The sequence below is a fragment of the Schistocerca gregaria genome, chromosome 1, assembly GCF_023897955.1.
Source record: "Schistocerca gregaria isolate iqSchGreg1 chromosome 1, iqSchGreg1.2, whole genome shotgun sequence".
Classification (NCBI taxonomy): domain Eukaryota; kingdom Metazoa; phylum Arthropoda; class Insecta; order Orthoptera; family Acrididae; genus Schistocerca; species Schistocerca gregaria.
In genome coordinates, this window is record NC_064920.1 from 128,741,839 (window position 1) to 128,765,656 (window position 23,818).

The following is a 23,818-nucleotide window of genomic DNA, read 5'->3' on the forward strand; positions in this document are numbered from 1 at the left end:
AAGCTTAGTTACAAAGTTACAAGAATCACTATTAAGTGAAGAATCTAGAGATTCTTCAGCTCCTACATGTTGCTCTTCTAGGGACTGTGATGACAAATTTCATAACAACAAAGTGTATTTGTGTGAAGTGTATTGGTGTATATTTTCACAAAGACGTGTGGAGAGGTGTTTTCCATGGCTGTCAGTGTAGAGTAGGTGTACTTTGGTGCGTCTTTGCATTAGAAAGTGCTTCTCTTAATCTCTCAAACATTGTAAACTTAAGGTAGACACACAACATTGTAGGAAAAGACAAATTGCTACTTAACTTAAGGAAGACACATTACGTTGCAGACAGGCACAATTAAAAGACACTTACATAAAGCTTTTGGCAACAGCCTTCATCACACACCATTCATACACGAAAGGAAGCACACTTCATGCACACATGACCGCCAACTCCAGCATCTTGTAACTCCAGCATTTCAGCCCGAGACGCGTGAGTTGGCGGTCATGTGTGCATGAAGTGTACTTGCTTTTGTGTATAAATGGTATATGTTTCTCTTTTGATGACGAAGGCTGTGGCCAAAAGCTTTCTATAAGTGTCTTTAAATTGTATCTGCCTGCTACTTATCATGTCTTCTTTATGGTACGTAGCAATCTGTCTTTTCCTACATTGCCATTTTTGTAATCTTTATCAGAAGTTATCACAACTGGGGTTTTGTGCCATAAATTTATTTAATAATGACATCATTGAGCTTCTACTTACACATTGTGGTTACTTGCTTTTTAAAAAACATAATTGCCACTTTTTCTGCGAGGAATGACCATTAACAACAACACTGTTGTGCACTAGGCAATGTTTGCAGTGAAGTGCTTCATATTTCTTCTCCAGCTCTTGATTTTTCCTCTGAGGTTGTTGATATTTTGAATGGAATGTCACTAAATCATGTTTTAACACAGAAATCATTTCTTCTTTTAACTGTAGCCTGCTCATTGTTTCATATTTTGTGCACTCACTATACACTGATGACATGTCCAGTCACGTTTGTTTGAAATTTAGTTTTACATACTCATCATGTTACCAGCACTTGCAGTCAGTGCATGTTGTTGTTGTTCTTGTTGTTTTCAGTCCTGAGGCTGGTTTGATGCAGCTCTCCATGCTACTCTATCCTGTGCAAGATTCTTCATCTCCCAGAACCTACTGCAAACTACATCCTTCTGAATCTGCTTAGTGTATTGATCTCTTGGTCTCCCTCTACGATTTTTACCCTCCACGCTGCCCTCCAATACTAAATTGGTGATCCCTTGGTGCCTCAGAACATGTCCTACCAACCGATCCCTTCTTCTGGTCAAGTTGTGCCACAAACTTCTCTTCTCCCCAATCCTATTCAATACTTCCTCATTAGTTATGTGATCTACCCATCTAATCTTCAGCATTCTTCTCTAGCACCACATTTCGAAAGCTTCTATTCTCTTCTTGTCCAAACTATTTATCGTCCATGTTTCACTTCCATACATGGCTACACTCCATACAAATACTTTTAGAAAAGACTTCCTGACACTAAAATCTATACTCGATGTTAACAAATTTCTCTTCTTCAAAACCTTTTTCCTTGCCATTCCCAGTCTACATTTTATATCCTCTCTACTTTGACCATCATCAGTTATTTTACTCCCCAGATAGCAAAACTCCTTTACTACTTAAGTGTCTCATTTCCTAATCTAATTCCCTCAGCATCACCCGACTTAATTCGACTACATTCCATTATCCTCATTTTGCTTTTGTTGATGTTCATCTTATATCCTCCTTTCAAGACACTATCCATTCCGTTCAACTGCTCTTCCAAGTCCTTTGCTGTCTCTGACAGAATTACGATGTCATCGGTGAACCTCAACATTTTTATTTCTTCTCCATGGATTTTAATACCTACTCTGAATTTTTCTTTTGTTTCCTTTACTGTTTGCTCAATATACAGATTGAATAACATTGGGGAGAGGCTGCAACCCTGTCTTACTCCCTTCCCAAACACTGTTTCCCTTTCATGTCCCGTGACTCTTATAACTGCCATCTGGTTTCTATACAAATTGTAAATAGCCTTTCGCTCCCTGTATTTTACCCCTGGCACCTTCAGAATTTGAAAAAGTGTATTCCAGTCAACATTGTCAAAAGCTTTCTCTAAGTCTACAAATGCTAGAAACGTAGGTTTGCCCTTCCTTAATCTAGCTTCTAAGATAAGTTGCAGGGTCAGTATTGCCTCACATGTTCCAACATTTCTACAGAATCCAAACTGATCTTTCCCGAGGTTGGCTTCTACTAGTTTTTCCATTCATCTGTAAAGAATTCGCGTTAGTATTTTAAAGCTATGACTTATTAAACTGATTGTTCAGTAATTTTCACATCTGTCAACACCTGCTTTCTTTGGGATTGGAATTATTATATTCTTCTTGAAGTCTGAGGGTATTTCGCCTGTTTCATACATCTTGCTCACCTGATGATACAGTTTTGTCAGGACTGGCTCTCCCAAGGCCATCAGTAGGTCCAGTGGAATGTTGTCTACTCCGGGGGCCTTGTTTCGACTCAGGTTTTTCAGTGCTCTGTCAAACTCTTCACGCAGTATCGTATCTCCCATTTCATCTTCATCTATATCCTCTTCCATTTCCATAATATTGTCCTCAAGTACATCGCCCTTGTGTAGACCCTCTATATACTCCTTCCACCTTTCTGCTTTCCCTTCTTTGCTTAGAACTGGGTTTCCATCTGAGCTCTTGATATTCATGCAAGTGGTTCTCTTTTCTCCAAAGGTCTCTTTAATTTTCCTGTAGGCAGTATCTATCTTACCCCTAGTGAAATAAGCCTCTACATCCTTACATTTGTCCTCTAGCCATCACTGCTTAGCCATTTTGCACTTCCTGTCGATCTCATTTTTGAGATGTTTGTATTCCTTTTTGCCTGCTTCATTTACTGCATTTTTATATTTTCTCCTTTCATCAATTAAATTCAATATTTCTTCTGTTACCCAAGGATTTCTACTAGCCCTCGTCTTTTTACCTACTTGATCCTCTGCTGCCTTCACTACTTCATCCCTCAAAGCTACCCATTCTTCTTCTACTGTATTTCTTTCCCCCATTTCTGTCAATTGTTCCCTTATGCTCTCCCTGAAACTCTGTACAACCTCTGGTTTAGTCAGTTTATCAAGGTCCCATCTCCTTAAATTCCCGCCTGTTTGCAGTTTCTTCAGTTTTAATTTACAGTTCATACCCAATAGATTGTGGTCAGAGTCCACATCTGCCCCTGGAAATGTCATACAATTTAAAACCTGGTTCCTAAATCTCTGTCTTACCATTATATAATCTATCTGATACCTTTCAGTATCTCCAGGGTTCTTCCATGTATACAACCTCCTTTCATGATTCTGAAACCAAGTGTTAGCTATGATCAAGTTGTGCTCTGTGCAAAATTCTACTAGGCGGCTTCCTCTTTCATTTCTTAGCCCCAATCCATATTCACCTACTACGTTTCCTTCTCTCCCTTTTCCTACACTTGAATTCCAGTCACCCATGACTATTCAATTTTCATCTCTTTTCACTATCTGAATAATTTCTTTTATTTCATCATACATTTCTTCAATTTCTTCGTCATCCTCAGAGCTAGTTGGCATATAAACTTGTACTACTGTAGTAGGTGTGGGCTTCGTATCTATCTTGAGCACAATAATCCGTTCACTATGCTGTTTGTAGTAGCTTACGCGCATTCCTATTTTCCTATTCATTATTAAACCTACTCCTGCATTACCCCCATTTGGTTTTGTGTTTATAACCCTGTAGTCACCTGACCAGAAGTCTTGTTCCTCCTCCCACCGAACTTCACTAATTCCCACTATATCTAACTTTAACCTATCCATTTCCCTTTTTAAATTTTCTAACCTACCTGCTCGATTAAGGGATCTGACATTCCATGCTCCGATCCGTAGAACACCAGTTTTCTTTCTCCTGATAATGGCATCCTGTTGGGTAGTCCCTGCCTGTAGATCTGAATGGGGGATTATTTTACCTCCATAATATTTTACCCAAGAGGACGCCATCATCATTTAATCATACAGTAAAGCTGCATGCCCTTGGGAAAAATTATGGCCGTAGTTTCCCCTTGCTTTCAGCCATTCACAGTACAAGTACAGCAAAGCCATTTTGGTTATTGTTACAAGGCCAGATCAGTCAATCATCCAGACTGTTGCCCTTGCAACTACTGAAAAGGCTGCTGCCCCTCTTCAGGAACCACACGTTTGTCTGGCCTCTCAACAGATACCCCTCCGTTGTGGTTGTACCTACGGTATGGATATCTGTATCGCTGAGGTACGCAAGCCTCCCCACCAACGACAAGGTCCATGGTTCATGGGGGGGGAGTTAGTGCATATACCTTCCATATTTTTGCACAGATTTTACAAGCAACACTATAACTTTTTAAAGAAACCAAGAAATCATTACACAATCAGCTATCGCTTGGCACCATTTTGAACTCATTCCTTGTTGTCTCTCTTCTTTGAACAATGCAATAGGCTAATTTCCTGACTTATTGGCTGCTGTAAAGTTTTAAAAATAACAACAAGCAGATTAAACAATGGAAAATCCAGGATGGAATAACAATTATGAGACGGAAAGTTGCTACACACCATACAGTGGAGATACTGACTCACAGATGGGCACAACAACATAGTCTTTTTGTTGTGCCTATCTGCAAGTCAGCATCTCTGGTATATGGTGAGTAGCAACAAGCAGATTTTTATACAGAATATGAAAAAGATAACAATGTGCTAGAAATCTGTCAAATTATATGTAAAATGTTTATGAATCCATACTGGTGGAAGTGGGTTTGGCCATTTTGTTCAAGAAAGCTCGTTATGAACAAGGTCAGAACATCTTCTAGGATTCTGTAACAAACAGAAATAAGTGGGATTGGATAGTAGTTTTTGGATCACTTCTCTTACCATTCGTGTAAATGGGTGAAGCCCGTGTGCTTTTCCAAACCTGCAGCACATTTTTTTTGTACAATGTATCTATGGATCTCATCATGCTTGGGACCTTTGTTTATTTTTAGTGATTTTAACTAATTTTAATGCCAATACCACTGTTGGTTGCAGGTGTATGAGTTGGGATCGCACTTCTGTACCTCTCTTAGTTAAGCAGCATTTTAAAATGTAATTCAGCAGTTGTGTTTTTGATTTTCAGCCCCTGTGACAACAGTAACTTTTGGACAATAAACTTAGTGCCAGTGACATCCTTTATGTATGATCAGAATTTCCTTGGGTTTTGTGAGAGGTGTTTTGATAAGTTTCTGCTGTGGTAGTCATTGCAAAGTTAACACATTGACAACCAGGAATGTTTCATTCAGCATCTCTCAAACTATGGCTCTATGCTTTGTTCTACACCTATTATGCTGCTGTCACTGTTTGTTCAAAAGTTTAGTTACAGTGACTGTATGCCATGGAGGATCCCTCCAATTATGAACTGTCTACAAGATAGACATCTAGGCAGTATATGGTCAACTATTCTTCTAAGCTTCAGCCACAGTTTCTCTAGATGCTTCTGGCCAGAGGTGGGTGTATCAGTTTCCTGTTTGATATGTAACATGACTGCCATAATTATCTAACTTACTGAACATGTAGATCTTCCTTTAGTAGTCATTGTTGCGACAACTGTCACGTGGTCACTGATACCAGTTTCAATACAAACATCCTCAAAGGAATCAAGTCTAGTGTTGCCATTAGGTCTATAATATTTCGATCATGAGTGGGCTACTGAACTGTTATATGTAGTTTTCAGAGAAAGCATTTACTAATATTTTGATGGATGCCTTATCATCCCATCAAACTGTAATTTTCCCCGTCGATTGTTATGTAATTGAAGTCTCCTTCAATGATGTCTGTATGATAGGGGAACATTCATACTAGCGAACTGAGATTTTCTCTTAAGCTTTTGGTTATCTCTAGAAGTGAAGCTTACCGTCAATAGAAAGAGACAATTAGAAGTTATGGTCACCCTTGATACAACATTTTACCCTAACTATCTTGCATGCAGTGCCAGTTTCTATCTCAGTAATACAGAGTACCGTGTCTACTGCAACAAATTGACCACCTTCATTTCCTAGTACCTAATTCTTTTGATATGCATTTATATTCACCCGAAAATTCTTACTACTATCAATTTCAGGTTTGTAGTCAGATTTCTATACCTAGTATTATATGAGCTCCATTGCTCCTCAGAATTGCATCAACTTCTGGGATGGCAAGCTTAATTTTTTTCCAACAAGTGCTGTAATCTGCAGTTGGTTTTATGTTGTTCCCTCAGTGCCTACAGAATAGCCTCTTGGAAGTCTGGGATGAAAGGTGTCATTTTGTGCACTGTGTGTCACAATTTGCAATTGATTGCACCTGGTTCCCTCAGTGGTTGCCAGAACAGCCTCTTCAGTATGCTGAATGGGCCTTCAGAGTGCACAGCGTGATGTTCTCATCACTTGCTGCCATTTTGTTAAGGGTACCATTATTCACTGTTACATTGTGCTTCCAACAATTAATAGACTCTACTGTTTCATGTTAGTCTCTTTTGTCATAGGACAAAGCAGGTTTCTCAACAGGTGAAATTTATCTCACTGGCTCATTGTCTCCTCAAACTTGTTGGTTAGGGGGTGAATGAATAACCTTAATTCTTCCTGGTCCCTGCATCCCCTGTATAGGACACCCTAACTCCACCACTGACATGCTACAGTGATAGGTCCTGTATTTCTTGTTGAGGAGACTACTCACTGAAGAGTGTAGTACTTGAGATACCTTTGACTCTGGGAATTTCACCAAATGCAACCATTTAGAGCAGCTTCCAATAATATGGCAGATATGAGAATATTTTCCAGCTTCTTATGAACAGCATCAAACTTGCACCATGCTAAAGAACAGCATTCATGTTGGGGCTGTATTCTAACTGGTGCAGTGTTTATCTGAACACTGAACAATAACATTAAATTATCGTCATGGATATTGTTTTACTGTCAGTATATGTTACACTACATGGATTCCAAGTTTCCTTTTAAGATCTGAAGTTACAACAACCAAGAAAATGGTTTTTGTAAATAAGTGTGTAAAACTTGGGATAATACTTTCATATTCTCTGCAATTAACTTTGTGTTTTGAACTTTTGTTGAGGTTATCTCACTAACAGACTCATGTAACACTGTCAAAAACAGAACAAATGTGTGACAGATGTGGACAATATATACTGTTGTGGAAATGAGAAACTAAAAATGCAGCTTTAACAAATACAATTTTACAAAGCAGCAGTTGAATGCAGAAGAGCTAAGTTTACATTGTGTGCATAAAATTCCAAATACAACTTAGAAGAAGCCAATGAAATAGTGATAAAAAGTGAAAATATTGTATAATTCATTGAAGAACTTGTTCTGTAGTAAGAGGAAAATGATTTTCTGAAAAGAAATTGCTGCAAAAGTTTGCAGAACACACAGCTGTAGCCAATAATTTGCTATCAAATCAAACAATGGAAAATCCATTACATTGTTACATCCAATAATCCATAATGACATACATTATGCACAGCACTTGCATAAATCCAAAAATTCTCCAAAAGATTCCTTTTATCATCCAAATATACATTTAAAATAAAATGGATAGGAAGACAGCCCTGTCGAATTTTAGAAAGGTATTGATGAAACTATTTGATATGAATGACATTATCAGAAATGTGCCAGTGTGACACCCATGAGGTGAATGAACAGGAGATACACAAGGTAACATGCATGCTAAAGAAAACATTCCTCTGGTTGGAGTGACAAATCCATTGTAATTACTAAGTTGTGCCTAAAAGGAATTTTAAAACCTCTTACCTACCTGACCAATTGCAGCCGCAGAGAAAATATGTAGCCAACAGTTCTAAAAATGGGTGTTGCGAAACCACTGCATTATAAAGGAATTAAGGAAGCTGTCTCCAAGTATAGACCACTCTCATTAATGTCCACCTTTACTAAGATATTTTAAAGTATTGCCCTGTCCCATCATAGTGTTGCAGACGAACTTGGAGGCCTAGATAAAACCTTTAAGCTCCGTAACCCATAGGTTACTTCTGAAAAATCTGAAATTGTATCATATCAGCGATTCATCCATTAATCTTCTATCCACATACCTGTTAAACATAAACAATACACTAAGCTGACAAAAAAATCAAGATTATAAACTTTCAATCAGTCAGTGAAGAAGGAGAAAAAACACACACACACACACACACACACACACACACACACAAACACACACACACACGTGTGTATCATAGCGTAGTCCATTAACTCTCACATAGCAAGCTATGCAGCTGACACCTCTGTCTTATAGTATGGTGCAGCGCAGGGGTGCCAACCCCCTGATCATGTGTGGTACAAAGCAAGCACCAGTACAGCCCAAGAAGTGAGCACCTGTGGCACCATCAATAAAAAATAAAAATTTATTTTGTTTGTAATGTTATGAAAGTAATGAAATGTCGCATAGAAAATGTCAAATTAATTCCAGCTTGCTTTTTTTAGAATAAATAATAATACATTAATAAATTCTAAATTATTTAGTTCAACTACATACCTCCAAGCCTCTGGATGTCCATTCTTCCACCCCCCCCCCACCCCTCCCCCAGTAGTTGGTAAGTTAAAATGCTGGGCACCCCTGGTGTAGACTGTAAAAAGTTAGAATCTTTTGCTGTTAGGAGCGTAATGAAATTGACTAACATCATAAACTGGGGTGAGTCCAATGAAAAAAATACCACCCATTTCCTGTAGTGACAATGCAATACAGATTTGAACTGTTATCTGTATAACCTTGATGATGGTGTATTTTCAAGTATTAATTTATTTTTAATGCATAACTGCAATGTTTATTTTATTCTGATTGTTGATCGGTTTCATTTTGCAATGTGAGATGAATTCTAAACAAGTTTTAATAAATACATTAAATTCCACCATACCTGCTATAAAAGCACTTTCTTTCAGGTAAGTTAATGAACAAATTTCATTTTCAGTAATTCTATGATGCTCTGAATATGAAATATAATTACTCAGTCTTATAATCATCTATCCATTCAAATATGAATTTATGTCACCTTCTGTGTTTTGGCACAACTTTTTTTAATAATTTGAACTCTTTCTACCTTAGTTGGATCTTCAATTTGCAGAAAGACAAAGTAAACATTACCATCAATAACTTTCTTTCTCAGAAATGTCATTTCATAAGTGTCAGTCAAGACATTACTAGTTTCACCAATAAAAAACCTGAATGATTTTTCCTTGGAAATTTCAGTGGGGAAATCATTTTTATTGAAGTCTTGGCCTTCCTTTATCCTTCTTCTGATTCATTTCTTCATTTTCATTTGACTCGTGCCGGTCTACAACACTGTTAGATGTTCAGGAGTTATAATCTGAATCACAAGGAATGGTCTCCCTGCTTTCAGCACTCTCACTATTACTTTCATTGAAGTCCCTGACAGCAGTATGACCTTCTGGGGTCAGCGATAAGCTTGCTTGACATACGTCTTCAAATAACATTGTAAGTAACTTGTCGAGTTGCTACACTACACTGAGCAAAAGGAGGTCCGACACAATATTAGGAGATATTGCATCACTTTTGTCACTTCAGTATATCTTCTTAAAAGAAATATGGTGGCCCCTGAATTTAGTTTTATGGATTGAATTTGAGACAGACAGTCGGGCAATGGTTTTAGATAGCTGAAGAATGGTATATCAACCTGACAGCATGTCAGTTTGACCCCGGCACACACCATCAGCGAAAGCTACTCACTATCATGCCGGCTGAATGGTTGACAGAATGAGAGAACTCTGTTACCCTGAAGATTTATGGATTTCACTGCACCCTGCTTGATGGGAGTATGTAAGCTCACACTCTGCCCGGTCTTGTCATACACCCTGTGTTGTTCTTCATGGTGTATGCAGTCTCAACTTCCTCCAAAATTAGGAGAAAGTCTATCTCACAACAAGGGATTTGTCTTGGTGAAAGCACACAATATCTAATGCGTCTCAAGGCCTAATTAGTTTAGTGAAAAAAATGTCATAGTAATCAGTAGCTTTAAACGGGCCATATTAATGGGCCTCCACTGGCAGTCACCGGATTCAAAGAAGGGGTTCCCTACCTGGTGCAAGGAAGAGGATGGTGAAGATGTATCCAGATGGCTTCTGATGACATAACAACAGCATTTCTTGATCAACTGCAGTACATTTATTGTGGACCCTGTAGGAGAGATTTGCTTCTGCTCCTAATATTCTCAACGGCAATGAAGGTGACTGGCAGATGTCCACGTGTGCACCCACTGCAGTGACAGTAGCCATGCTGGTGGAACCTCCTGCCTTGGCAATGGCACTGAGGCCTTACTGGGTTGTACGGTGGTGACTGGAACCACGCACTGTGGGCCTCTGTTGTGATTGTGGCTCAAGGGTGTGGTGGCAGCTGTGGGACAGGTCAGCACCCTGTCTCAGCGACCATCCCCAGCTGTGACTGTCTGGCGTCGATGGGTCGGGGTCCCTAGCTGTGGCCCCCGTCACGGCATATGTGGGGGCAGCACCCCGGGATAAGGGCGATAGTGCGTTGTCACATCACGTCCTAAGTTATGACTCCCATCACTGGCAGCTGTTGATGATGTCTAATAATAGTTACATGGCAGCATCAGTGTGGTGCCTCCTAGGCAATGAACTACATTACAATGGTGACTACTATGATGACTGTGATGACTCTGAACTGATTGTGGCACTAAATGGTACAGGCTCTGCATCACTCACACACCTCACGATGGACGACGAAGATGATGAGTTGGCTGCCTGTCCTTAAATATGGCTTTCTGTCTCTGATGTCTACAGTACTTCTTCCCCAGTAGGTTAGTGGAACATTCTGGTGCTGCTCGGCTGGCATAACTGACCCGATTACCACCCTCGACGTTGACACCTTGGCGTGTGGTGAGCTGCTTCTTGTCACATCCTCTGCTGGCCAGTGACACAGCATTTTCCTTTGTGTTGCTTAAGTAGGCACTCCACTGACTCACTTGCATCACAGTACCCTACCATTGAGCTGTGCAAAGGAATGTAACACATATACAACTTCTGGCTCCCAATATTCCTTCACATTGTAATTAACTTCATTACTGTAAAACCTCCATCTTTAACTTAATTGCTCTGATCATTTGACTCTCTACACATGGTCAGATATATCATACAAAAATGACATTTTGTAATTAGACATGCATAGTGTCTAAGCAGTATTAACTATGAACCTAGAGATGTTGATATTCCAGCAGAAGCTTTTGCACTGATGTATTTACTTCAAGAGTGCAGCACATGAATTACACATCTACTAAAAATGCCATTTGTTGGTACCATGTGCTCCAGCAAGCTGCTCTCATAAAAAACTTGCTCAAGAATTCTGAATAATGGTCAGCTGTGGTTTTCTTGTTAAGATGCCACACTCAGATACCCAAATGTTGAAAAATAGGTACACGATCGGATTCACCCCGTCTGGTTGGATTCACCTCATTTTATGGTACTTCAACAATCGAGACCTTAAGGCAAGTGTCACCAAATCTCAATTATGACAAATAAAACAGACAGTTCTCACCACACAAATGTAAATAATGTAAGTAACTGTTGGCAACAGAAACTCATAACTGTATTTACAATTATGGGGATTTATGTTGTTGGGAACATGTGGTAGATAAACTGCATTAATTTTTTATGTGGAAAAGGTAGTAGCGCCTTATATCTCCTCAGTAAGCTTGCAATGATAGTTCATAACCAAAATTAAAAATAGTATACTCAGCAACAACACACCTGTTGCTGTTATGGGACTGAATGATAGGGCTGTACAGCTGATGTTCACTTAAAAAGGAAGGCCATAAGATGTATACACAGAATAGGCCATAGAGAAGCATGCTGCAAAATATTTGTCCAGCACAGGTGCTTAACAGTCCATTCTTTTACATATTTCCATTAATTAAATTTTTATTTGTCAACAAAGTAAAGTTATCAAATTCAGCAATGTACACAATCACATCACCAATACAAAATATAAGTACTTCTGGCAAAGAACAAAATGAAAAGTGGCAGATCAAAGCTAATAATTCAATTGTTTAATTTCGTTTAAGACACTGATTATCTTATGAACCATAGCATATCCCTGTATGAATGTATAAATTGGATGTAAGTTACAGCAACTGTTTTACGTCACATATTCTGTAAGTGTAGTTATTACAATACTATTATTTTTTATGTTTACAAAAGCTGTCATTTTGATGGCTCCATTCCAAAGAAAATTTAATCCAAAAGACTTAATAACACTAATTTCTGTTCCAACTACTATCATTCCAAAATAAAGTTTTTCATTTAGGATCAATTAATAAAAATCTTGGCCATTCGCAGCTGGTGCAAAGCAGGTTCTGCCTCCTGGTGAGCCACCATCACTGAAGTCGCTTAATGCGGTTCTGGATAAAAGCGGTGGTGTGCAGCGACCACGGGGGCCTCCGCCACCAGCACCAAGCCCGGTTTCCAGTACCGGGAGGCTAGCCAATGGTCGGTCCACTGAGAGCATATCGTCCGTTGCATCAGATGTTGAGACTGCAAGCTCTGGAATTGGCCTGCACAATCCAATTCCTCCTCCTCGAAAGGTGAGATTGTGCAAGCGCAGACAGTTCACTGCATTATATTCATATCTAGCTGTACACAATTCTTTCAAAAGTTTACTTGGATTCACCCTGTACCATTATTGTATGCTGCAATATTATGGTTTCTGATATGCTTGTGTACATTAAGATATTGGACACCCAACATTTTAACATTGCACTGGATAAAATAAAATATATCACATCTTAAGTACCAGTTCAGTAATTGGAGAATGAAGAAGGTAGTCAGGAAAATATAAAATAAGTAAGGACAGACCTACATGTGATGCATTCTAGCCTCCAAAATCTGAACCTACAGAGAAGACAAGAAGCCATGTCCAGATGCTTAATAATGAATTTTAAACAACTTGCAAGCATGAGACAGTGGCTACAGGTGGAAGGGAACAAAGTGTGGAAGCAATGAAAAGAAAAGATACACAGAAATCCACAAAATGGATAAGAGAGAGAGAGAGAGGGGGGGGGGGGGGGGAGCAGGAGTGAGGGCTCTCAGCAGCAGCAGTAGTAGATTGTTGATTAATACTGACAACAGTCACCAAACTGATGGATGCAGTGATAAGATGAAACAGTATTAGAATGGAAAACAAACAAGGGAATAGAGTTTATCCAAAAAAGAGCAAGAGAGTTACTGGACTGGTAAGAGGGAAGTTGGAGATCGAGAATGGTGGAGATTTTGGCCACGACTACTGCAAGAACAATGGATGTCCACAGAGTTTATTTTGGAAGGAGGTACATGTGATGCAGTAATTTTAACACTAAAAGGCTGTTGTACTCAAACAAATATCAAGTGTAATTAGAAACTATGTAAGAAAGCTAATCAAATGGCAATAGAGCTTTTTTTTTAAATCTCGTCAAACAACAAGAGTGGCAGGATGTTTATAGTGCTGATAACATACCTGACAAATATAATGCTTTCCTTAACACATTTCTCATACTCTTTGAGAGTTGCTTTCCATTAGAATGTTCTAAATGGGATACTAGCAGTAAAAGGCAGCCTGGCTGGCTGACTAGTGGGATAAGGATATAATGTAGAACAAAACAGGAATTATATCAAAATGTTAGAAGTAGTCACAATTGAGCTGCAGTAGCCTGTTACAAACAGTATTGTTTGTACTCCACTGCAGAGCGAAAATCTCATTCCGGATATAAAGTCAGTTCATAGTAAAAATATTTCTGCTACAGGTAAATCAGATATATGTACAGTATTTAACAATCATTTTCTGAGCATTGCTGGTGAATTAAATAAAAATTTAGTTTCTACAGGGAATCGCCTAACTCTCTTGGCAAATGACTTTCCAAGATTGATGTCCAAAATACTCCTATGTGATTCAGACAAGGGGGAGACTGAGCAACACTTAAATCACTGAAGACTAGGGACTCTCATGGATATGATGGAGTGCCTAGCAGAATATTAAAGTACTGTACTGCAAATGTTAGTCCTGTATTTAGCCATATTTGTAATTTTTCCTTTAGGAATGGTCAGTTTCCTGAACAATTAAAGTGCTTGGTAGTAAAGCCGCTTTATAAAAAGGGAGAAAGACAATTTTAGACCTATTTCTATGCTTCCAGTGTTTGCTAAAGTTATTGAAAAGGATGTGTATGTAAGGATAATTGATCATTTTATATTACATAATTTGCTATCAGATGTACAGTTCATCTATAAAAGTCATTTAACAACTGGGAATGCTACATTCTCTTTTCTCTGTGAGGTGTTGGATGGGTTAAACAAAAGGTTTAGAATGCTAGGCATATTTTTTTGATGTAACTAAGGCGTTTGATTGTGTTGATCACCAAATATTGCTTCAGAAGTTGGACCATTACGGAATATGGGAAGTAGCTCACAATTGGTTCTCCTATTACTTCACGGTTTTGATACTGACTGTGATGTGGGGTCTGAGTGGTGTACGGTCAAATGAGGGATGCCCCAGGGATCAGTGTTGGGGCCATTCCTGTTCCTTATTTATATAAATGATATGCCCTCTAGTAATATGGGTAACTCTGAAATATTTCTGTTTGCTGACGACACTAGCTTGGTATAAAGGGTATTGTGTGCAACATTGGCTTGGTTTCAAATAGTGCAGTTCATGACATAAGTTCATGGCTTATATAAAATGAACTAACGCTAAATCACGTAAGACGTAGTTTTTACAGTTTCTAACATACGGTTCAACAAAACCCGACGTTTTAATTTCACAGAATGGGCATGTGTTTATTGAAACTGAACAGTTCAAATTTCTAGGTGTTCAGATAGATAGTAAACTGCCATGGAAAGTCCACGTCCAGTATCTTGTTCAAAGACTGAATGGTGCCATTTTTACTATTCGAATGGTATCTGATGTAGGTGATCGTTTGACACGAAAATTAGTCTACTTTGCTTATTTTCATTGCTTATGTCCTGTGGTATTATATATATTGGGGTAATTTTTCCCATTCTAAAAGGACGTTTTTGGCTCAGAAACAGACAGTTTGGGCAATAAGTGGTATAAGTTCGCAAACCTCTTGTCGACCCCTTTTCTCATGTATGGGTATTTTGACATTGGCCTCTCAGTATACATATTCTTTACTGTTGTTTCTTGTTAACTGTTGTGGTTGGCAGTAGAGCCAACCGTATGGTTAAAGGAGGCCGATATGCACGCGTTTTAGCTCACGCAGCCTGGCATGAGGTCTGGAATATGACAAGGAAATTAGAAGTGGGAAAAACAGACGTAGCTGGTGGAATACTTAACTTTAATCCATTCATGGAGAACGTCGCTCTTTATGGTACATAATTCACAATATCAATAGTACGGATACTGGCGCCTTGCTAGGTCGTAGCAAATAACGTAGCTGAAGGCTATGCTAACTATCGTCTCGGCAAATGAGAGCATAGAAGTCAGTGAACCATCGCTAGCAAAGTCGGCTGTACAACTGGGCGAGTGCTAGGAAGTCTCTCTAGACCTGCCGTGTGGTGGCACTTGGTCTGCAACCACTGATAGTGGCGACACGCGGATCCGACGTATACTAACGGACCGCGGCCGATTTAAAGGCTACCACCTAGCAAGTGTGGTGTCTGTCGGTGACACCACATTCCTCCCCCGCAAATCGGGGTACGGTTGTGGCACAATGCTTCCGCCCACAGTGGGGAGGACCCAATGTTGACGTATGCAACGAGGTGGGGAGCCTAACAACAGGCGAGGCTGTGCCACCCGCACCCTACCATACGGACTGCGGGAGCTAGGAAACGCCTGAAAACTTGCTCCAGGGTGCATGCCAACATGCGGTGAATGCGCCCGTAGAGAGACAGGAGGGGCCAAAAGGTCGACCTCCATTGGGCTGGGGCACCCGACGGGCGAAGACGACATATGGTCCGGAGCGGGCAAGAGTTCCATGTCAGAGGACAACTGGTCACGGGAAGTGATCGGCGGCGCGTGACCCAGGAAGGCGCCCGGCAGTTGCAGCGACGTGTCCACTGCGGGCGTCTCCGGCGGGAGAACAGGCGGCGGCAGCGGTGGCGGCGGCGCGTCGCCATGGGGCAAAATGGAAGGCAGCGTCGTTGACACCTGGGGCTGAGGCGAGCCAGTGGATGGGTCCCCGGGCCGCTGACCAGACGGCACCATTGCTGAAAGCAGCCAGCGAGCAGCAGATCCCGTGCGACGACAGAGGTGCAGCTGATTGAGATGCCGGCGCACCTCACCAGAGGCCTCCAAAACCAGATACATAGCACTGCCGAGGCAGCGAAGAATGCGCCCTTCGAGCCAACGCGTGAACCTCGATAGTGGCGATAGTAGACAATGTCACCTGGAGCAAAAGCAGGTGTCTGCCACTGCACAGGAACCTGATGTGGCGGATGTAGCAAATACATCAAGGTTTGTTGAGGGCGACCGTGGAGCAACTCAGCTGGCGAGTGACCACCTCGGGGCTGAGAGCAATTCGAGGACAAAAACAGCAATAACACGTTTTCCCGAGAATGCGACTCTTTTAACTTACATCTGTGACTTGAAAGTCCTGAATAATCGTTCAGCGGCACCGTTTGACTGTGGCGAAAATGGCGCGGACGTCAGATGAATACCATTGGCTTTGCGGAATGACTGAAATTCTGCAGACATGAATAGTGGACCATTGTCGGAAGCAATAGTCTGTGGAAGACCTTCAATGCAAAAGATAGCGGATAACGCTTGGATGGTGGCAGATGACATCGTGGAAGACATCCGGGCAACAAAAGGAAAATTACTGAATGAATCTACCACAACCAACCATCAAGCATTCCAGAATGGACCAGCAAAATCAATATGTAAGTATTGCCAAGGGGAAGTGGCTATTGGCCATTCAAAGAATTTCCACGGTGGTGCTGATTGTTGTTCGGCACACACCATGCAAGAAGAGCACATATTCTTAATCGCGGCATCGATTCTGAACCAAGTACAGTGCTGACGAGCAAGTTGTTTTGTTCTCACTATACCCCAATGTGTTTGGTTGAGAAGCTGTAGGACAGAGGACTGTAACGAACGTGGTACCTCGACCCTGGACTGATCATTATCAGAACGCAACAGCAAAACACCACGTCGTACAAAAAGTCTTGCCTTGTGAGCAAAAAATCGGCAAACCAACGGGTCCCCGATGCGTGGTGACTTTGGTAAGGGCCATTGCGTAGCAACAAAACACATAACGGAAGCAAGGACAGGGTCGGCAGCTGTGGCTGTAGCTACACGACGAAAATCAATTGGAAACGATTCGACCACATCATCGGTTTCCACATCAATGAACATGCAAGCAAGTTCGGAGGAATAGAATGCCCTATCCTCAGCAACAGGCAAGCGGGACAACGCATTGGCGTTACCGTGCTTAGCAGTGGACCGATACAATATATCATAGTGGTACTGCGAGAGGAAAATAGACCAGCAAATGAATTTCGGCACTGTACGTGGAGGTACAGGCTTGGTCGGATGAAAAAGCGATGTCAATGGTTTGTGGTCTGTGATTATGGTAAAGTGACGACCATACAAGAAATCATGAAACTTTGTAACACCAAATACGAGAGCCAATGCTTCTTTCTCAATCTGTGAAAAATTTCTTTGCGCAGACGAGAGCAATTTGGACGCAAAGGCAATAGGGCGATCGTGCGATCCATCTTTGTGAGCAAGTACAGCACCGATCCTGAAATCCGATGCATCCACCATCAACAAAAGGGGCTTCTGGGGATCGAATGGCATAAAGCAAGTATTGGAAAGCAACGCCGATTTCAACTGGCGAAAGGCGCAGTCGCATTCTGTCGTCCAGATGAACGGAACACCTTTACGGCATAAGCGATGAAGCGGAGCTGAAATGGAAGAGGCATGCGGCACATAGCGATGGTAATAATTTATTTTTCCCAGCACACTCTGTAGCTGCTTGAAATTCTGCGGCGACGGCAAGTCTTGTATGGCACGGAGGTGCGTTAGGTGCGTTGGACTGGGATGTATGCCTTGGGCATTGAGTACATGTCCTAAGTATGCCAAGTCCCGAGCAAAAAACACACATTTGTCCTTCCGCAAGCGAAGACCATTTTGTTGCAAGACCTGAAATAATGTTCGGTGATTGGCCAAATCTTCTTCTTCTGTCTTTCCGCAGATCACAATATCGTCCAGATAATTTGCTGCAGTAGGGACCGACGCACAAACAGTTTGTAGATATTGCTGAAACAATGCAGGGGCGAATGCACACCTGAATGGCAGTCGTTTGAATCGATACAAACCAAGATGCGTGTTAACCACCAAAACGCGCTGGGATTCTTCGTCTACCGGTATTTGCAAGTACGCATCTGCTAGGTCCAACTTCGAGAAATATTTACCCGGGCACAGTTTGTCAAAAAGATCTTCCGAGCGGGCGGGGTAAAGGAAAAGTTGCAATCACTAGTTGTGGATTCACTGTTGCCTTGAAGTCCTCACAAAGTCTCAATTTTCCAGAAGGTTTTGGCAAAATTACTAAGGGTGATGCCCAGAGAGAAGCCTGCACACGTTCAATTACACCTTGTGATTCCAAATCGTGTAATGTTTTTGCGACCTCATCACGCAATGTGTGGGGAACATTGCGCGCTCTGAAAAATTTCGGTTGCGCGTTTGTTTTCAGTTCCAAATGCGCTTTATAGTTCTTAGCACAACTGAGGCCCGGTGCAAAAATGTCTGCAAATTCTTCACGTAGATGAGAAACTCTGTCTGAAGGCACACTCTGGTTCACTGATTGGACCTTATTTACTGTAGATAAGTTAAACAACTGAAATAAATCGGAACCAAACAAGTTCACTGCAGAAGAAGAACGAAGGACGTAAAATGACACAAGCTTTGTTTGTGCTTTGTATGTTGCCAGAAGGCGGCACTGTCATAACACAGGGATATCTTGACCTTAGTAGCTATTTAACGTAACATTTGTTGCACGCAACGGAGGTGTGCCCAGCAGTTTGTAAGTGTCTTGATTGATCAGTGAAACTGCAGCTCTGGTATCGAGCTGGAATGATATCACTTTGCCGTTAATGTCCAAGTCCACAAAAAGTTTATTGTCCTGCTGACGACAAGAGCAACTGTCTCGTGCAATGGGAACTGACACTGGTACATAATCACTTGCGACTTGACGGGAGTTCTGGCGACGTTGACGCACACTATTTTTGGGATGAACACAGTCTTTGTTAGAGAGAGTGGCACTGGGTGGAGTGGAATGAACTACATGAATTTCCATGGGCGAAGTTTCGCGTGCCTGAGTATCCTTGGTTCGATTCCGATTCCGGCGCGAAGCAAAGGGCCTGGAACTGTTTTGAGCTTCCGATCTGAGCTTTTTCTGGCAAACACTCTGAACATGTCCTTTTTTTTACTACAATAAAAGCAAATAGCTGGGAGCCTGGCGGCAGTGGCGCGGCCGGGCACGAGGGCTATTTACTGCTTCGTGCAGCTCGCCCGGCAGGCCGGTTAACCTGACACACTGCTGGCGAAGTTTCAAATGATTCCTGAGCAAAGTCAAGTGTGTCCTGCCGATCCAATATGACCATTACTTGTTGAAGGGAGGGATTGACTAGTTTCAAAATCTGTTCCCTTATACGAACATCTGAAGCGTTCTGTGCAATTGCATCACATACCATAGTATCTGAATAAGGGAGTCCACATTGACACTCAAAAGCACAATCCCTAGTAAGGCCTTGCAAGGTTGCAACCCACTCCCAATTAGTCTGATCTGCTGTATGTTTTGTACGAAAGAAGGTATACCGTTTGGCAACTACATTGACTGATTCTTTGAAATATGCATCTAACGCAGACAAAATTTCTCCGTAGGAGAGAGTTGCGACGTCGCATCGGGGAAATAATTTGACTATCACACGGTACATGGTCACGCCAACAGAAGACAATAAATAAGGCTGCCGCTCGTTACCTTGAATTCTGTAGACTGCGAGATGGAATCCAAATTGGCGTGACCACTCCGTCCAGCTTTCCAGTGCAGCATCAAAAGGTCGAAAAGTGGGTGCAACAGCATGTTGTGGCTGCGTTAGCAGTGAAGCGGCTGCTACCGCATCGTTTTGCAATGCACGTTGACCCTGGACGAGCTGTCCAAGGGCATCCAGTAAGGCCTGCGTCTGCTGATTCTGTAAGCGATAAAATTCGGATAGTACATCTGGAGATTGTGGCGAAGCCATTACACAAGTAAATCAGGGCAATATCGATAAGAACGCGGTTTTGCCTTGTCACCAATGTTGGGGTTGGCAGGAGAGCCAACCGTATGGTTAAAGGAGGCCGATATGCACGCGTTTTAGCTCACGCAGCCTGGCGTGAGGTCTGGAACATGACAAGGGAATTAGAAGTGAGAAAAATGGACGTAGTTGGTGGAATACTTAACTTTAATCCATTCATGGAGAACGTCGCTCTTTATGGTACATGATTCACAATATCAATAGTACGGATGCTGGCACCTTGCTAGGTCGTAGCAAATAACGTAGCTGAAGGCTATGCTAACTATCGTCTCGGCAAATGAGAGCATAGAAGTCAGTGAACCATCGCTAGCAAAGTCCGCTGTACAACTGGGCGAGTGCTAGGAAGTCTCTCTAGACCTTCCGTGTGGCGGCGCTCGGTCTGCAACCACTGATAGTGGCGACACGTGGGTCTGATGTATACTAACGGAGTGTGGCTGATTTAAAGGCTACCACCTAGCCAGTGTGATGTCTGTCGGTGACACCACATTAACAATATCAGCTTATTCCCAAGAATAAGCAGCTTTCACTCAGTTAATATTCGGCAGAAATTGGACTTCTGTAAGTCTTTTGCAGAAAGGTGTGGAGTATACTGCTGCATCCATTTTCAATAAGCTATCACAAGGATTCAAAAATCTTAGCAGTATTCCATGTGCTTTCAAACCGAAGCTGAAGTGTTTCCTTATGGGTCACTCCTTCTATTCTGTTGAGGAGTTTCTTGAAAAATTAAGCTGATTCTTCTGTTATATTGTTGATTGCATTTACTTAAGCTTATGGCTTGACTTTTATGGGTTCAACAAATTGTGTTTTTGTCTGTTATTTCTTTTATGATGTAATTTCATGTAGTGACACGTTCCATGACCTTGGACGTTTGCCCCTAAATTTGGTCCTATGGAACTTGCCATGTAAATAAACAAATAAATGTGATGTGTTTATTGAAACAGCTGTTGAAGTCATCACTGATTTAGTGCACAACACATTCTGCAACCAGATGATAGAGTTTTCAATTAGCCATACTTAGGCAGTGGCAATTCCTGTGGATTGACAATTTTTAGACTGTCTTAGCCTTATAGAACACTATAGCAATGGGAAATTCCCGCAATTCCACTGCAGTCCATGGTGATAGTTAAGTATGTGGGACAGGTCACACAACTGAGTTATCAACCTGAACATGATCCATATGATGATGGATTATGAGCAGGAAAAGGCATTATATATTTTATGGTTTGGTCAGTGATGTAATACTAATTTGGTTGGTGAGAGCAGCAACTTGGATATCACTCATATCATAGCACAGTGATTAGATAACCCACTCATATTCAGGAGTAGCTGTGTTCAAACCACCATCCAGTTACACTGAATCAGATTTCCTGTGGTTTCCCTAAAATACTTGACATTTTGGATCTGAGGCATGATCCCTGGAAACTGGCCACAGTGATGTTACACTCCCATCCTCATCAAATCTGGCTAATGCTCACTTGTCAATCTTTAAGGGCTGCAAGATGAAAATGATGTTGGGAGGGAAAAATGGAGAGAAACCGATGACAAGGTGAAGGTACAAAGTGAGCTTGGGCAGCACAAACAGAATGACTGGCTGATGTCAAAGTTCCACTGGTGGGCCAGACAGCGGCATTAAGCCGACACAGTATATTTGTTAGATAAGATGACTTAATGATGTAAAATGATAATCAATAAGTGCTAGTAAAGTAAAACATCTTCCGATATAGATACATGTGGCAGATTACAAAAAATGCTTAATGTTAAAAGAGGTCACTATTAGGTCTTGGTAAGAAAGGCAGTGTAATATATGAGGTGCGATAAAAAAGAAATGGGAATTTTTTAATTTCACTGGCTTTATACATCCAATTTTCAAAACATTTTTTTATGTTGTTGGTGTGCCTGTTATTGATGCGTATTTTCATTTTCAGCTGCTTTCAGTATTTAGTTTATTATTGACAGTCGAAAAAGTTATACACATTTTCAAGTGCTCAGTGAATTTTGCTTTCAAAAAAGATGGAGCAATGAATTTGCAATAAATTTTGCTTGAAAAATTGAATAAAGTGCAGCACAACACTTGAATTGTTGACTGTGGCTTTTGGCGAATCTGCTATGAGTAAGACAGAAGTTGATGAGTGGTATAAACATTTCAAAGAATGTCGAGAAGACATCGTAGATGATGACTGCCATGATGCTGTAGCACATAGGTTAGATAGTGTAGAAAAAGTAAAGAAAATGGTTCTGGAAAATCACCAAATCACTATCATAGAGGTTGCTGATGATTTTGGCCAAGTAAGTTTTTCTAGTTTTTCTTATATTTAAAGCATGAGACATGTAGTGGCAAAGTTTGTTCCAACATTACTGAATTTTGATAAAAAATGACATCACATAGACGTCACTCCAGAATTTATGAGTAAATTGATAATGATCCAGAACATCTAAAGAAGGTTGTAGCAGGCAACGAAACATGGTTGTATGAGTATGACATTGAAATGAATGCTCAGTTGTCTCAATGGAAACTGCCTGAAGAGCTAAGACTGGAAAACATTTTATAAGTTGGATCACATGTGAAGGTTCTTCTCACTGTTTTCCTCAATTACATTGGGATAGTTCGTTATGAATTTCTGTGTTACAGTCATACAGTGAATAAGGAATACTACCTAGAAGTTATGTGCCATTTACTTGGAGCAATCCAAAGAAAATGACCAGAATTGTGGCAAAACTCTCATGGAAATTCTACCACAATAATGCTCCTACTCGCATCTCACTGCTTATTTGTGATTTTTTGACAAAAAAAAACAGAACTGTTATGTTGACTCGGCCATCTTATTTGCTGGACATGGTCCCCTACAATTTCTTTCTGTTCCTGAGGCTGAAGAGAATGATGAAATGACATTGTTTTGCTACCATTGATGAGGAGAAAAAAGCAGGATCACCGAAGGAGCTGAACACCATAACAAAAAGTGAATTTTAGAAATGCTTCAAAAAGTAAGAAAAGCACTGGCGTAAGTCTGTTATATCTGAAGGCACTGCTTCAAAGGGGACAAAGTTGACAATATTGATGAATAAATAAAGATTCTTTAAGAAAAACAATAATTCCCATTACTTTTTGACCACACCTCATACAATTAAATGTATTAATGATATGTGAAGATACATATGGGATTTGGAAAACTAAATCATTATCAATTATTTCATCTAGTATAAACAAAATTATTACACAGCTACAGTGTTTTAGAAATCGTATGTTAAAGCTCATAGTTAAAAACTATCTTTATGTGGTGGTAGACTTTGGTTTATTGGTAGAATACTGGAGGAGTGCAATCAATCTACAAAGGAGATTGCTTAGATTGCTTACAAATCACTCGCGCAACAGATTGTAGAATATTGCTCGAGTGTGTGGGACCCATACCAAATAGGATTAACAGGTGAAACTGAACGTATACA

The 23,818-nt window shown here is 40.8% G+C and overlaps 1 protein-coding gene across 10 annotated transcripts in view; it reads left to right on the forward strand.

Annotated features, from left to right (window-relative positions):
* The window catches only part of LOC126334773 (arfGAP with SH3 domain, ANK repeat and PH domain-containing protein), a 1,031,989-nt gene that overhangs the window by 987,093 nt on the left and 21,078 nt on the right, over nucleotides 1-23,818 (forward strand). For all 10 annotated transcript variants that reach the window (XM_049997423.1, XM_049997407.1, XM_049997360.1 and 7 more), the window contains one exon: nucleotides 12,434-12,678. In XM_049997423.1, the coding sequence (XP_049853380.1) occupies nucleotides 12,434-12,678 (245 nt within the window). The remainder of the gene's footprint in view (nucleotides 1-12,433; nucleotides 12,679-23,818) is intronic.